The sequence below is a fragment of the Microtus ochrogaster genome, chromosome 1 (genome assembly GCF_000317375.1).
Source record: "Microtus ochrogaster isolate Prairie Vole_2 chromosome 1, MicOch1.0, whole genome shotgun sequence".
In the NCBI taxonomy this organism is placed as follows: domain Eukaryota; kingdom Metazoa; phylum Chordata; class Mammalia; order Rodentia; family Cricetidae; genus Microtus; species Microtus ochrogaster.
The window spans coordinates 120,876,298-120,889,367 of NC_022009.1; the positions used below are offsets into that span (position 1 = coordinate 120,876,298).

General features: G+C 44.4%; 1 protein-coding gene across 2 annotated transcripts in view; it reads left to right on the top strand.

The window, feature by feature from the left end:
* Positions 1-5,890: 5,890 nt before the first annotated feature.
* Positions 5,891-13,070, top strand: part of Ppid (peptidylprolyl isomerase D) — a 13,302-nt gene continuing 6,122 nt past the window's right edge. The window contains exons 1-4 of one of the 2 annotated variants that reach the window (XM_005344122.3): positions 5,891-6,076; positions 7,892-8,032; positions 10,035-10,141; positions 12,741-12,929. In XM_005344122.3, coding sequence (XP_005344179.1) covers positions 5,992-6,076; positions 7,892-8,032; positions 10,035-10,141; positions 12,741-12,929 — 522 coding nt within the window. In that variant the 5' untranslated portion in view covers positions 5,891-5,991. Of the gene's footprint in view, positions 6,077-7,891; positions 8,033-10,034; positions 10,142-10,866; positions 11,004-12,740; positions 12,930-13,070 lie in introns of those variants that run through there. The other variant, XM_026784542.1, reaches the window with a different exon arrangement.

A 13,070-nucleotide genomic window follows, 5' to 3' on the forward strand; every position in this document is an offset into this window, starting at 1 on the left:
CCCCTTTCCTTTCCTTTTTGTTTCTGTTTGTTTGAGAAGGGTTTTTCTGTGTAACAGCCCTCGCTGTCATGGAACCCACTCTCACAGAGATGTGCTGGGATTAGCCACCGTCCTGCTAGGATGAAGAATTTTATCCTTGGGGAGTTCACAGGAGCAAACTCCAGCGTGCTGCTTCTGTGAGGGCAGAGTTGGTTGCGATGGAGACTCTGCTGCCCCCTGCTGCCTTGCATTGATTCCGTTGTAGCTCAGAAAATCTGCTGTGATTGCTAGCCCCTCCATCCTCCTCTGGTGAGGGCTACAGGACCTCTGCAGAACTAAGAGGTGTTAGGAGGGAGTTCTGTCAGAGTGTGTGTGACTCCCTGCACACAATGCCTCCATTCAGTGTGCAACTATGTGTGTTCTTACCCAACAATTAACCCCCTTTCTGGGTACAGTTTTACAGCCAAAGCCCAACAGTATACACAGGACCCTGGAACTTCCTCTTTCATATTCAGGGTCCTTTTTAACTTGTTCCCTTTGAGAACAAGATTGGGTACTATTTCAGATTTGCCTGGAGTGCTGATAGAGACTTCAGTGATCCATAGCCTATGCTCTGTAAAAACGTTAATGTAAAAAAGTCTGAAATATAGCCGGGCGGTGGTGGTGCACGCCTTTAATCCCAGCACTCGGGAGGCAGAGACAGGCGGATCTTGTGAGTTTGAGACCAGCCTGGTCTACAAGAACTAGTTCCAGGACAGGCTCCAAAACCACAGAGAAACCCTGTCTCAAAATAACAAACAAACAAACAAAAAAGTCTGAAATATAGAGTTGTTTGTAATTCACTTTAGATTTCATTAGGGGTTGTTTTTGTTCTCTTTCTCTCGCTCCCTCCTTCTTTCTTCCCTCTCTCTTCTTCCATTCCTTTCTTGTCCTTCCCATCTCTTTATTTGAGACTATGTAGTCTAGTTTGGCTTTGAGTTCACAATCTTATTTCCTCAGCTTCCTAACAATTGAGATTACAGTACTAAGTTCAAATTGTCTCTTCCAAAGGACTGGCAATTTGACCATCAACTTATGGAATCCCTCTTTTTTTTTTTTCTCGCAGAGGTCAGATCTAAATGTCAGAAGGAGTAATATCATGGCAAGGCTTTGGGTTTGAGGCCGCTAGCTCTCAATGTCTGGGCACACGAGCATGCAGCTCACCAACTCAGGCATCTGTAGTATTCTTGGTCTTCTACTGAGTTCAGGTCATTCATGCAAGCTTTTTTGAGATAGGGTCTTGTTTTCCTTCCTTTCCCCTGATGATAGAATCTTACTCTGGATTAGCATGGTCTCAAATTTATAATTTTCTTATCTTAGCCTCTTGAATGCTGGGCTTACAGGTGTGTGCCCCCACATCTGACTTGCCTTTTCTTTGTCCTAAACACTTGAGTACATAGGAATGTTGGGAGACTGTCTACTTCCTAGCTTCTGCTTCCTTCATGAGCCAAAGCTTGCTTTCTGTGGCGTACAGCCCAACCCGGGTTGTTTCGGCACGAGCATGCCTGGACTCTCTGCTCTTCGATCTCATTAGCTATCTGTGGGTGCTTGTAGGTGCCCAGAGATATGATGGCTAACATGGTAATCAATCAACCAATCAATCTCCCCCACCCCAGTGAAATGGCAAGTTGCTTTGTCCTGCCTTGCTTTCCTTCTTAGCCTCTTCTGTCACCCCATAAGCTCCCCTTTTCTAGAATGAGAATGGGCATTTCTTGATTTAGTTGGTCTTACTATATAGCTCTAGATAGCCTGGAGCTCTTTATGTAGGGCAAGCCAGGCTCTTACAGAAATCCACTTGCTTCTGCCTCTTAAATGCTGAATTATGGTCATGAACTATAATGCCACATTTTATTTTCTTTTGAGAGAAAAAAACCATGGTCTTACAAAAGTTGGTGTTGGAGCTGGACAGTGGTGGCACCAGCCTTTGATCTGAGCACTTGGAAGGCAGAGGCAGGTAGATCTTTGAGTTCAAGGTCAGCCTTGTCTACAGAATGAGTTCCATGGAAGCCAGGGCTTCGCAGAGAATCCCTGTCTTACATACAAACAAATAAAAAAAAAAAACCTGAATTGTTTTTTTCAACTCTATTACCAAAAATGTTTTCCATTCCTGAAAAACCAAGTCTTCTGTGACACCAAGACCTGGGAAACACCCCTACTCTTGAAGCAGCGAACACCGAATACTCCGTTGCTTGTCTGGGGTGGAGTGACGTGCAAGGAGAACTAAAAGAGCCTGGGGTGGGATGTGTTAGTGTCGTCCTTTCGTGCTTATGAATAGCAGACAGGATGAACTAACACTAGTAATGCTCTCAGATAGTGCTTCTCCTCCGTATAGGTGAAACCAGGCCCTCAGCCTTGAGAAGCAGCTCTTTGCTCCGTTCCTTGCTGAGATGTCAGAGCCAAGAAGCCTTGTCCTATGTAAGCAGCCCGTTGGTGGAGCAAATGGTCTTCGAGAGGCTTGCCTTGTCTCTAGAGTCAGATTTGGGGTGATTCCAGGGCTGAAGAGTTGACTTCTAAGGCCAGAGAGCAGGCTGCTCTTCAAAGGACCAGCGTTTAGCTCGCAGTACCTACATAAGCAGGATCACAACTGCCTGTGGCTCCAGCTTCAGGGGAGCCGACATGCTCTTCTGTCCTGTGGGCACCCGAAGTCACAAACTCACACACAGACTCAGACGCAGAATTTTTAAAAAGGTTGACTCTTTCATTTGGTTTTGTTCTAGTAATGACCGTTTCATTAAAAAAAAAAAAGCTGCTAACTTACTGAGGATAAGAGTCAAGAAGAACCATCCAGCTTTCTTCTTCCAAGAAAAAAGCAGCACTCTCAACACACCTTTTTCCTCTTTCTTTTTCTTTCTCTTCTCCTCCTTTTTATCTTTCCTTTTGAGATAGTCTTTCTTTGCATTTCAGGCTGCTCTCAACTGATTTCAAGCTAGTAGCTCAGAATGACGTGTATGTGTGTGTGTGTTTCTCTGGATGTGTGTATGTATGTAGAGGCCAGAGTTTGATGTGCAGTCTCTTCCTCTGTAGGTCTCCATCTTACTTTTGGGGATACGGTCTCTCATTTAAACCGGAGATCATTGGCTTAGTGGGGCTGACTGGCCAATGAGCTCTAGGAATCATCCTCCCTAGCACTGAGCTTACAGGTGCGCACACCACACACAGCTTCTGGCTGGGTGCTGGGGATCCAGACTCAGGTCCTCAAGCTTGAGTGTTACTCACTTTACTGAGCCATCTTCTCAGAGCCCAGAGCACACATTTTCATTAGTTTGTCACCGCAGTACGTAAGACAAAAACATATCATCAGTTTGCAGCCAGGACATGAGAGCAGGTTAAAGAAAGATTTTAGGTCTATTAGTTAGTTTTCTATTGTGGTGCAGCCGGGCGGTGGTGGCGCAAGCCTTTAATCCCAGCACTCGGGAGGCAGAAGCAGGAGGATCTCTGTGAGTTCGAGACCAGCCTGGTCTACAAGAGCTAGTTCCAGGACAGGCTCCAAAGCCACAGAGAAACCCTGTCTCGGAAAAAAAAACCAAAAAACAAAAAAAAAATCCTATCATCTATTGCGGTGTAAAACACCACGGAAAGGTAACTTACAGAACAAAGAGTTTGTTTAGGTTTTACAGTTCCAGGTTAGAGTCCCTGATGACAGAATCTAGGCATAGCAGCTGCATCAGGAAGCTGAGAGCTTATATCTTGAGCCACATGCAGGAAGTAGAGAGCAAATGAGTCTTTAAACTCTCAAAGCCCATCTCCAGCAGCATGCTTACTCCAATAAGACCATACCTCAGTATTATCAACTGATGAGCCAGAGTTAAAATGCCTAACACTACTGGAGATAATTCCCCTTCAAGCTGCCACATTATCAAAGGACATGGGAGTTCAGAGGTCATTCATGCAAGCTTTTTTGAGATAGGGTCTTGTGTTCCTTTCCCCTGATGGTAGAATCTTACTCTGGATTAGCATGGTCTCAAATTTATAATTTTCTTACCTTAGCCTCTTGAATGCTGGGCTTACAGGTGTGTGCCCCCACATCTGACTTGCCTTTTCTTTGTCCTAAACACTTGAGTACATAGGAATGTTGGGAGACTGTCTACTTCCTAGCTTCTGCTTCCTTCATGAGCCAAAGCTTGCTTTCTGTGGCATACAGCCCAACCCGGGAGATGCAGCTTAGTTGGTAGAACACTTAGCTCTAATACACATACGACTTCAGTACTGCACACATTGAGCTGAGCGGTTTGTGTGTACAATCTCAGCACTGGGTGGGGGAGGCAGGACTCCTGCAAGTCTGAGGCCAGTCTGGTCTACACCGAGTCCAAGATGGTCAGAGTTACATAGCAAGATCCTGTCTCAAAAATAAAGCGATCAACTTTAGTGTCCAATTCTATCCAGCACATGATGGCACAGCCTGCTTCAAGTTCAGAACAGGAACTAGTTGGCCTTTGTAAGTCAGGTTTTCACAGATCCCAAACTAGCAGCCAACGGGAAGGAATCTTCACCACATCGTACAGATGGTGGCAGCTACACCTGCTTCCCGTTCTTTTCAAAGTCACTGCTGGCTGCGGCTAGCCACGCTCCACATTCTTACTTCATATGAGAAAAAAGGGATATCTATTGACAAGGTAAGCATCGTGTTGTATCTAGATGGTACGGCTCTCACAGAGCTCTGAGGCCAACAAGATGCACTGGGAATTGCCAATTTTTTACAAATGCAACATTAGATTATGTCATGAGGGGACATTCCATTCTCATACAGGTAGGATATTAAAAAAAAAAACCACCAAAGACTCATTTGTGACAGTTTCATGTCACCAGGGGCTGCCCTGTAAATCCTGGTACTCCTGCCCCTAGTGCTGAGATTTACAGGTGCCGGGTACCAACCTGGGCTTGCTAATTTTTTTTTTTTAAAGCTAAGGTCTCATTCTGCAGTCCTGACTGACCTGGAACGGGCCATCTTCCTGTTTCTACCTCATAAGTTCTGAGGATACAGGAAGGTTTCACCTGGCCTGTCTTAATTTTTATTTATTTTTTCTTTTTTACTTTTTAGAGAGAGTTCCTCTTTATGTAGCCCAGGACAGCTAGAACTGACCTTCCTGGCTCAGGATACAACTGCTGGCATAATAGGCATGTGCCAAAGCTACCCATCTTATACATACTTTAGTTTTTATTTTTGAAAAAGGGTCCTAAGTTTTGCACAGCTCATGCTAGCCTGGAACTTGCTTGGATCCTCCTGTCGCGCTACCTGCTCAGTGCTGGGATGACCATGCCAGCTTTAAGATGTACATTTTAGACCAAGCCCATTAGGAAAAAGGTAGAGTCGAATAGTGTATGGAGTTTGAACAGGAGTCAAAAACAGTTGCTTCTAGGTTCTCAACATCAGGGGTTCGGAGTCTTAGGTCTAGACTGGGCCACTTACAATGTGTGGCCAAATGACAACGATGTAGTAATGTTAACAGGATAGCGGTTGTTGACTGGGTGCCACAAGTTTATGTCCGGCATTCTGACAAGTAATTTACGTCTTTAAACTGGTAGGTGGGTATTTAAACAGCACTTTTAAATTAACTTAGGTATGCGCGCGCCTGAGTGCATGACACGAACTGCTTTGTAGACCAGACTGGCCTCGAACTCACAGAGATCCGCCTTCCTCTGCCTCCCGAGTGGTGGGATTTAAGGCGTGCGCCACCACCACCCGGTTAAAGCAGGCGTTTTTGGTCCCATTTTTTAGGCGAGTGAAGTGTTTCGGAGCGGCTCCTGCCCGATTGAGGCCGAGCCGGGACTACGGAGAGTTCTAAAGTTGCCACCAAAGGGCCACCACACGCAGGAACAGGAAAAGAGGGGGCGGAAGCGGAAACCAGAATACCGCTTCCGACGCCGTGCCGGAAGGAGCGTTTCCAGCGTGCCGCCCGCTGCGTGCGCTGCAGAATTTGTCCCCCTGTCGCGCACGTGCGGCCCGCGTCCTGCTCCCCGGCCCCTGCGGTGAAGATGGCGCACCCGTCCCCGGCAGCCAAGCCTTCCAACCCCAAGAACCCGCGGGTCTTCTTTGACGTGGACATCGGCGGGGAGCGAGGTGAGCGGCTCCCGGGCTCGGGGCCTCCCGGCTGCGCGTCTGCTCGGCTCCTGGAGTCGGGGCCTGGGGTCGGGAGGGAGCAGGCAGCCCGGATCCTCCCCGGAGCACGGCCTGGCATCCACGAGTTCAGGTTACGACTGCTCCCTTGTAGGAGATGCCTTGGTTCCCGAGGGAAGTTTCTCGAACTTTCTGCTTCAAGCATCGTGGCGTCCCTTACGTTTGCCTCTTGATTTGGTCGCGCTTCCCTGCAACCTTTGCACCGCCGTTTATTGTAAAATGAAATGATTGGATGGGCGTGGTGCATAGTTCGGGGTGCTCTTTGGGTAGCTGGCTGCAGGCCTCTAGTCACGCCATAGGACCCTTGGCACACGCAATACATCGGGAGCCACGGTGTCCTTTACCAATTAAAAGTGACTTGCTTAGTGCTTTTTCCTCGTTCCTGATTGTAGCCGAAGTTCGAGTAGGCGATCGTTTCTGCTATTTTGCAATCTTGCCATTGAGCGCCACAAATGTGTGGTTGCCTCAGATTCAGATCTAAGAAGTCTTAAGCCAGCGTTTCTCAAAACCTGTGGGTCGCAATCCCTAGGTTTCTAACGACCACAGGGTCACATATCAGATACTTACGATTCATAAAAGTAGCAAAATTACAGTTACAAGGTATCAACAAAAATAATCTTATGGTCGGGGGTCATCATACCATGCGGAAGTGTATTAAAGGATTGCAGCATTAGGAAGGTTGTGAACCCGAGCCCTAAGCCCTTGAGAACCAGGAGGGGGACATGTTACTTTAAATACTGCTTATTCTGAAACATGTTGAGAGCTGCTGGCTAGAAATACTGGGCGGGGAACAAATACGAATTTCCATGTGCATTCCCTTTGTTTTGGAACTAAGGTTTTATTGTTACTGTCTTTTGAGTCCTTGGGAGCAGTTTCCACAGAGCAGGGAGAGCGACTGAATTCTAAAAAGCCCAGGCAGCCCGACCATTCCTGCAGTATCTGTCTTCTGTTGGTTACATGGTGATTAGAAGTTCCTAACGCGAGGCGTCTGAGACAGCTCAGCAGGTGAAGGTGTCTGCCACCATCCCTGACTGCTGGAAGTTGCCCCCTGATCTCCACATTGCATGCCTCAGTCCCACACATAGAATAAATACTTTAAAAAAAAAAAGCCTGAATATTAGTTAATGACTCAGGATTTTAAACCATTTGCACTCATGGTGTCCTTTCTATGCTGCTAATCAGCTGGATGCTGTAATTGGTTATATTCTCTGTGATGTTCAAATTTAGATAGATGAAGTTCCCCTTAGACTAAATAGCAATATTAGAAAAATGACAATAAAACCTAACAGTTCCATAGCTGGGCTTATAGCCAAGGAAAATAAAGTGTGTATCACTCCTGTGTCAGTGCAGTGTTATTCCTAGTCAAGAAACAGCAGCAGCCTATTGCTTATCAAAGCATGGATACCTGCAGTGTGCTGTGTACAGAGACTGTAGCACTGCCCTTGGAAGGGAGGAAACTTCACTTAGACTGCATAGCTGAACCTCGAGAAGTTAGGCTGAGTGAGGGACCTCAGAAGTAAGAAGAAGGTTCCCTGGGGCTGGGAAGATGTCAGCCAAAGGATACATACTTTCATTTAAAGAGAGGTAAGCTCAAAGGATCTGTTTACAGCATTGTAACTGTAGTTAGTAGCATGTTGTTAAAGAGAGTTAGTGACCATCCAGTCCAACCATGTGTTACTCCCTGGTTAGGTGTACTGGTTATTGTCTTTTTATTTACCCATTTGCACAATGACATGATTTCCTTTCCTTTTTCTTCAGTTGGCAGAATTGTTTTAGAATTGTTTGCAGATATTGTTCCCAAAACTGCAGAAAATTTTCGCGCGTTGTGTACAGGAGAAAAAGGCACTGGAGCCACAACTGGGAAGCCTCTGCATTTTAAAGGATGCCCCTTCCACCGAAGTAGGTGTATAAACTCTGGTTGTCCCGGTACAGATATCAGGCCTGCTCCTAGGAGCTGAAGAAGAGTGGAAGGTTGGGTCTTGACGGATGCTTGGACACAGGTGATAGATAGTTCAGTATCACAGAGGCTTGGCTATGAGCAGTGGGGTTGATTGTGAGCACACTAAAGTTTATCTGTGGGGAAATGGACAGCCCAACTTCGTCTGTCTTCTGACTCTCCTCTCCCAACCATTTCATTAGGAAAGAAAAAGCATGAACGATAGATAAGCTGGTCTTAGGTCATTTGACAGCCTGGGAAGAATTGTTTGAGAAGTCTCTGACTCCTCGGTGTCTTGGACACTCTGGTAATGTGTGATTAAACTGCCATTTCACACGGATTATTTGAGTATTGTCCTGGTAGTGTGTAGGTTCAGAAGTCATAAGTTCAGGAGTTCTATGCTCTCATCTAATAAAAGTCTAAGTAAATAGTGAATGTTTATGGACATACCGTTATGGATAAATTACAGTTTCTGTAATTTTCCTGATTGCAGGGAATTGAATCCAGGGTTTTACTATACCCTGATTTACACACCTACTCCAGTAGTTCAGTTTTCTTTCTTTTCCTTTTGTTTTTTGAGACAGGGTTTCTCTCTGTGTAACAACCCTGGTTCTCCTGGAACTAGCTTTGTAGACCAAGCTGGCCTCGAACTCACCAAGCTGGCCTCGAACTCACAGAGATCCTCCTGTTTCAGCCTCCCAAGTGCTAGGATCGAAGGCATTTTCCACCACTGCCTGGCTATAATTTTCTTAAAGATACTGTTAAGGAAAATGAACATTGATTTTTTTTAAATGTTTTAAACTTGATTTACTTTCATATTTAATAAGATATAAAAGTATGGTAATAAAAATGCATTTAGAAAACAGTTAACAGGAAGGGAAAGGTGGCTGAGCAGGTAAGAGCACTTACTGCTCTCTGAGAGGACCTAAATTGGGTTCCTTGTATCCATGCCTGGTGCCTCACTACCTCCTGTAGGTACAGCTTCAGGGAATCCGACACCTGGCCTCTGCAGGGACCTGCACAAACGTGACGTATGTTTACATAGACCCACACACCAATGACTAATGCATAAAAGAAGAAAGAAACTAAGATAGTTAACACAGTAGATTTGACACTTTCCAAAAGCACTTGGCTAGAGTTGGAAACGTGGCCCGTGAACTTAAATCACAAGCTGATGACTAGGCCTACACTGTTTACAAATGGGATTGATAAGACACATTACTCTTAGTCTTGAATTTTGGGACATGTTAGACAGAGAATACTTTCATGATAAGGCCCCAAGAAATATTTTGAGTGCTGGGGTTCTGCTTGGGTAGAATTATTGAGGGCTTACTACATTTTTGAGAAGGGGGAAGCCCAAGGAAGTGGGACATGGATACTTCCCAACTTGTGTTTCTTTTCCTCTTGGCTAATTGTTTGTGTTTATTACTACAGTGTAGCCACGTGCTGAGTCCAGTGAACATGGGTGGTTTCAGACCATTGTCATATATATATACACATACATACATACAAAATCTCTGGCGTGCATTCTCAGCACGTGTGAGTTTCCAGGTGCGGGCCTCATTGTGTGGTCAGTACTGTTAGGGGCAGTGCTGAGTGTTTGGCGGGAGTTATCGAGCAAGTGTCCACACAGTTTCAAGGAGTGAAATGCTTTGTAAGCAGTTCGTGTTGGAAGGGCACAGATGATCACATAAAATGGGAGTAGGGTCAGTTTAATGATTGGAACTAGGTCTGCCTTTTGTGCTTCAGTGACAATTTTATAGGGAGATGCCTTTGAATTAGTTCAAAAACTAATTTTTGGGAACCGGTGAGTAATAAAAGTACGCTGGGGTTAGGGCTGCTGGGGTGGAGGCAGGGAGGGCGAGGTGCCCTGCTGCAGCTGTGCTCAGGGCACTGTCTTTATCTCTCTTGAGCACTACCGTGCTCTTCTGTTTCAGTTACTAAAGCCATATTCCTTTTCTACAGTTATTAAGAAGTTTATGATTCAGGGTGGAGACTTCTCAAATCAGAATGGGACAGGTGGAGAAAGTATTTATGGTGAAAAATTTGAAGATGAAAATTTTCATTATAAGGTAAAGAAAAATTCTTGATTTTTCTAATATAAAACTTACGCTTTGAGACATACTTGCATTAATGCACCAAGAAAAATATGATTTGAGTGTGACCCAATTGCTCTCCTTCCGGAACTGGAGCCTTTTATGCCACACAGATGCTCCATTTCTCAGCTGCCTCCCTTTCCATATTGAGCTGGTTTTCGCCTAGTTGCTCAGGCCAGCCTTAGACTCACTGTAGCCCAGAACTCCCAATCCTTTTTACTTACGCTCCTTAGCAGCTGGGATGATAAACCTGAGTCAGCAGGAGTGGTATGGATTATATTTTTCTTATAAAAAATCATATTTCTAAAATGTTTGTAAGGGTGTGTGATGCTGAGTGTGCATGAGCTCAGGGGCTTGTGCATTCTTGGCAAGTTTTCTACCGTTTGAGCTACATCAGAGTTCAACATGCATCTTCAATGTGGAAAGGGTTTATCCAGAACAATTTTCTTTCTTTTTTTTTTTTTAACAATTTTCTTTTTTGAGACAGTGTTTTACTGTGTAATCCAGGGTGGTCTTGAATTTACCATCCTCCTGCATTGCCTCCTGAGGTTGGAATGGTAGATAAACTGTGCCATACCTGGCACAGATACAGACTTAATCCACTACAGTCAGTTTTATATGCTTCAGTTAAGCCAGTGAGTTTTTAAGCTCCCATGGCCAAATTGATCCCAGGAAAATGTTGTCATTATTGTAAGGATGGTAACTTGTGCATCTTTATCCTTGAATCTGAAGAACAACAAAACCACCGCTAATACCCAGGATGTCAGGGGATTTCCACCTAGCGGATATGGTTAATGTTCGGGGTATATTGCACCATTCCTGTTTTAAGAACAGACATGTAAGTACAAAAGTAAAGCGATGTCTTTGGAAATGAGGAAATAAGGAAGGTAATTTTAGGGTGAGTCGGAAAGAGAGTTTCTGATGCTTAGTTCTGTCACTGCGCCAAAGAGCTAATAAAAGACGAGAGGCTACTTAAAACACAAGGGACAGTGGAAGATAGTAATGCATAATATGCATGTAAATGCTAAGTAGATTGATTGTATTTGTTTGTATAACTTTGGTAGGCGTTGACTGTCCTTTATATGAAATGCTTTATTCTAGAAATATTTCAGGTTTCAGAATTACTTGGATTTTGAAATGTTTGCATAGATTTTATAGGTTGAGCATCCCTAATCTGAAGTCTGAAAGTTGTTGCTCAAAAGTTTCAGATTTTGTAACATGTCTGACTTTGGTTTTCAGATTAGGAAAGTTCAGCCTTTAGGTTGGAACTTGTTGTATAGACCAGGCTGGGCTTGAACTCAGAGATCACCTGTCTCTGCTTCCTGAGTGCTGAGATTAAAAGCATGCGGAACTACACCCAGCCCTTGTGATAGGAGAAAGACTTAGATCAAGTTAGTGGGGGAGACCCTGTGGAGATTTGATCACATAAGTTAGACAGCTGAAATTTTGCTAATTTGGGACGGAAATACAGATATCAAGAAGACAATGGTGACAGCAACAGGGAACGGCAGAGGAAAGCCGTGAAAGCATACGGTGTGGTAAACAGTTAAAGGAGAGCAAACAGTGCTGTCAGGTATAACAGAGATTTCTGACCATCACATTGATGAAAAGATAGGCCTAAGGAAACGAAGACTTAGCTGTGATTTTGTGAAAATTCAGTGACCCTGAAAGCTGAATTGGATTTAGGTAGGCTCACAGGTATCTTAGGTGTGGGAAAAGTGACCTTAGAGTTCTGAGGTGTGCACTAGAGATATATGTTCAGAAAGTCAATGCTATGCAGAGTAGAAAAGCTTGGAAACTCTTGCTCTTGATCGTGCTGATTGCAAGATTTTTTCTTTCTTTCTTTCTTTCTTTCTTTCTTTCTTTCTTTCTTTCTTTCTTTCTTTTTTTTTTTTTTTTTTTAAGATTTGTTGTATATACAGTGTTCTGACTGCATCCATGTCTGCATGCCAGAACAGAAGAGGGTACCAGACCTCATTAGGGATGGTTGTGAACAACCATATTGCTGGGAATTGAACTCAGGACCTCTGAAAGAACAGCCAGTGTTCTTAACCTATGAGCCATCTCTCCAGCCCTGCAAGAATTATTATTATTATTTTGTATAGTCTCTGAGTTGTTCATTTACCTGCATAAAAGCCATAAGATGGGAATTATTTTCCAAATTAGGGAAGTACTTCTTGGAATAACTTGTCTCAGTTTGGGGAAAAGAGTCATAATGTAGGCCAACTTCTGATTGTGGGAAGACTGTGCAGGTATTCTCAGGAAAATAGTAACTGCCACTGAAAGAGCAAAGGAAACTGCTAGATGTCCTAATGTGGCATCGTCATCTTTAAGATTGGAGTGTAAGCGTTTCTTGCAGATGGCCAGTTTATAAATACCTACCTCTTAGACACTTTTGTTTTATCCATGTAAGGTTCTTAAGGTACAATGAGAACAGGGTACTTACACACTTAGAGTGAAATTGACAGAGAAGAGTGAGTTGTGAGCACTCCATCTGTGTCAGGTGAGTCAGGAAGAGGAAATGCGGATAAGGCCTCTAACTTTGTTTTCCTTGTGATGATTTTTCTCTCTGCAGCACGATCGGGAGGGTTTGCTGAGCATGGCAAATGCAGGCCCCAATACAAATGGTTCTCAGTTCTTTATCACAACCGTTCCAACTCCTCATTTGGATGGGAAACACGTGGTATTTGGTCAAGTAATTAAAGGACTGGGTGTGGCGAGGATGCTTGAAAATGTAGAAGTGAATGGTGAAAAGCCTGCCAAAGTAAGTAACAAGTCACAGGGCGACAGCCTACCTGCTTAGCTGCCGTGTCAGAGAAGTGCAGCTTACACGGCTCGGATGACTGCTAGCTAGAAAAGGAGGAAAGAAGCTGGGATGCTTTTGCTGTAAGAGCCTGGATTGGCC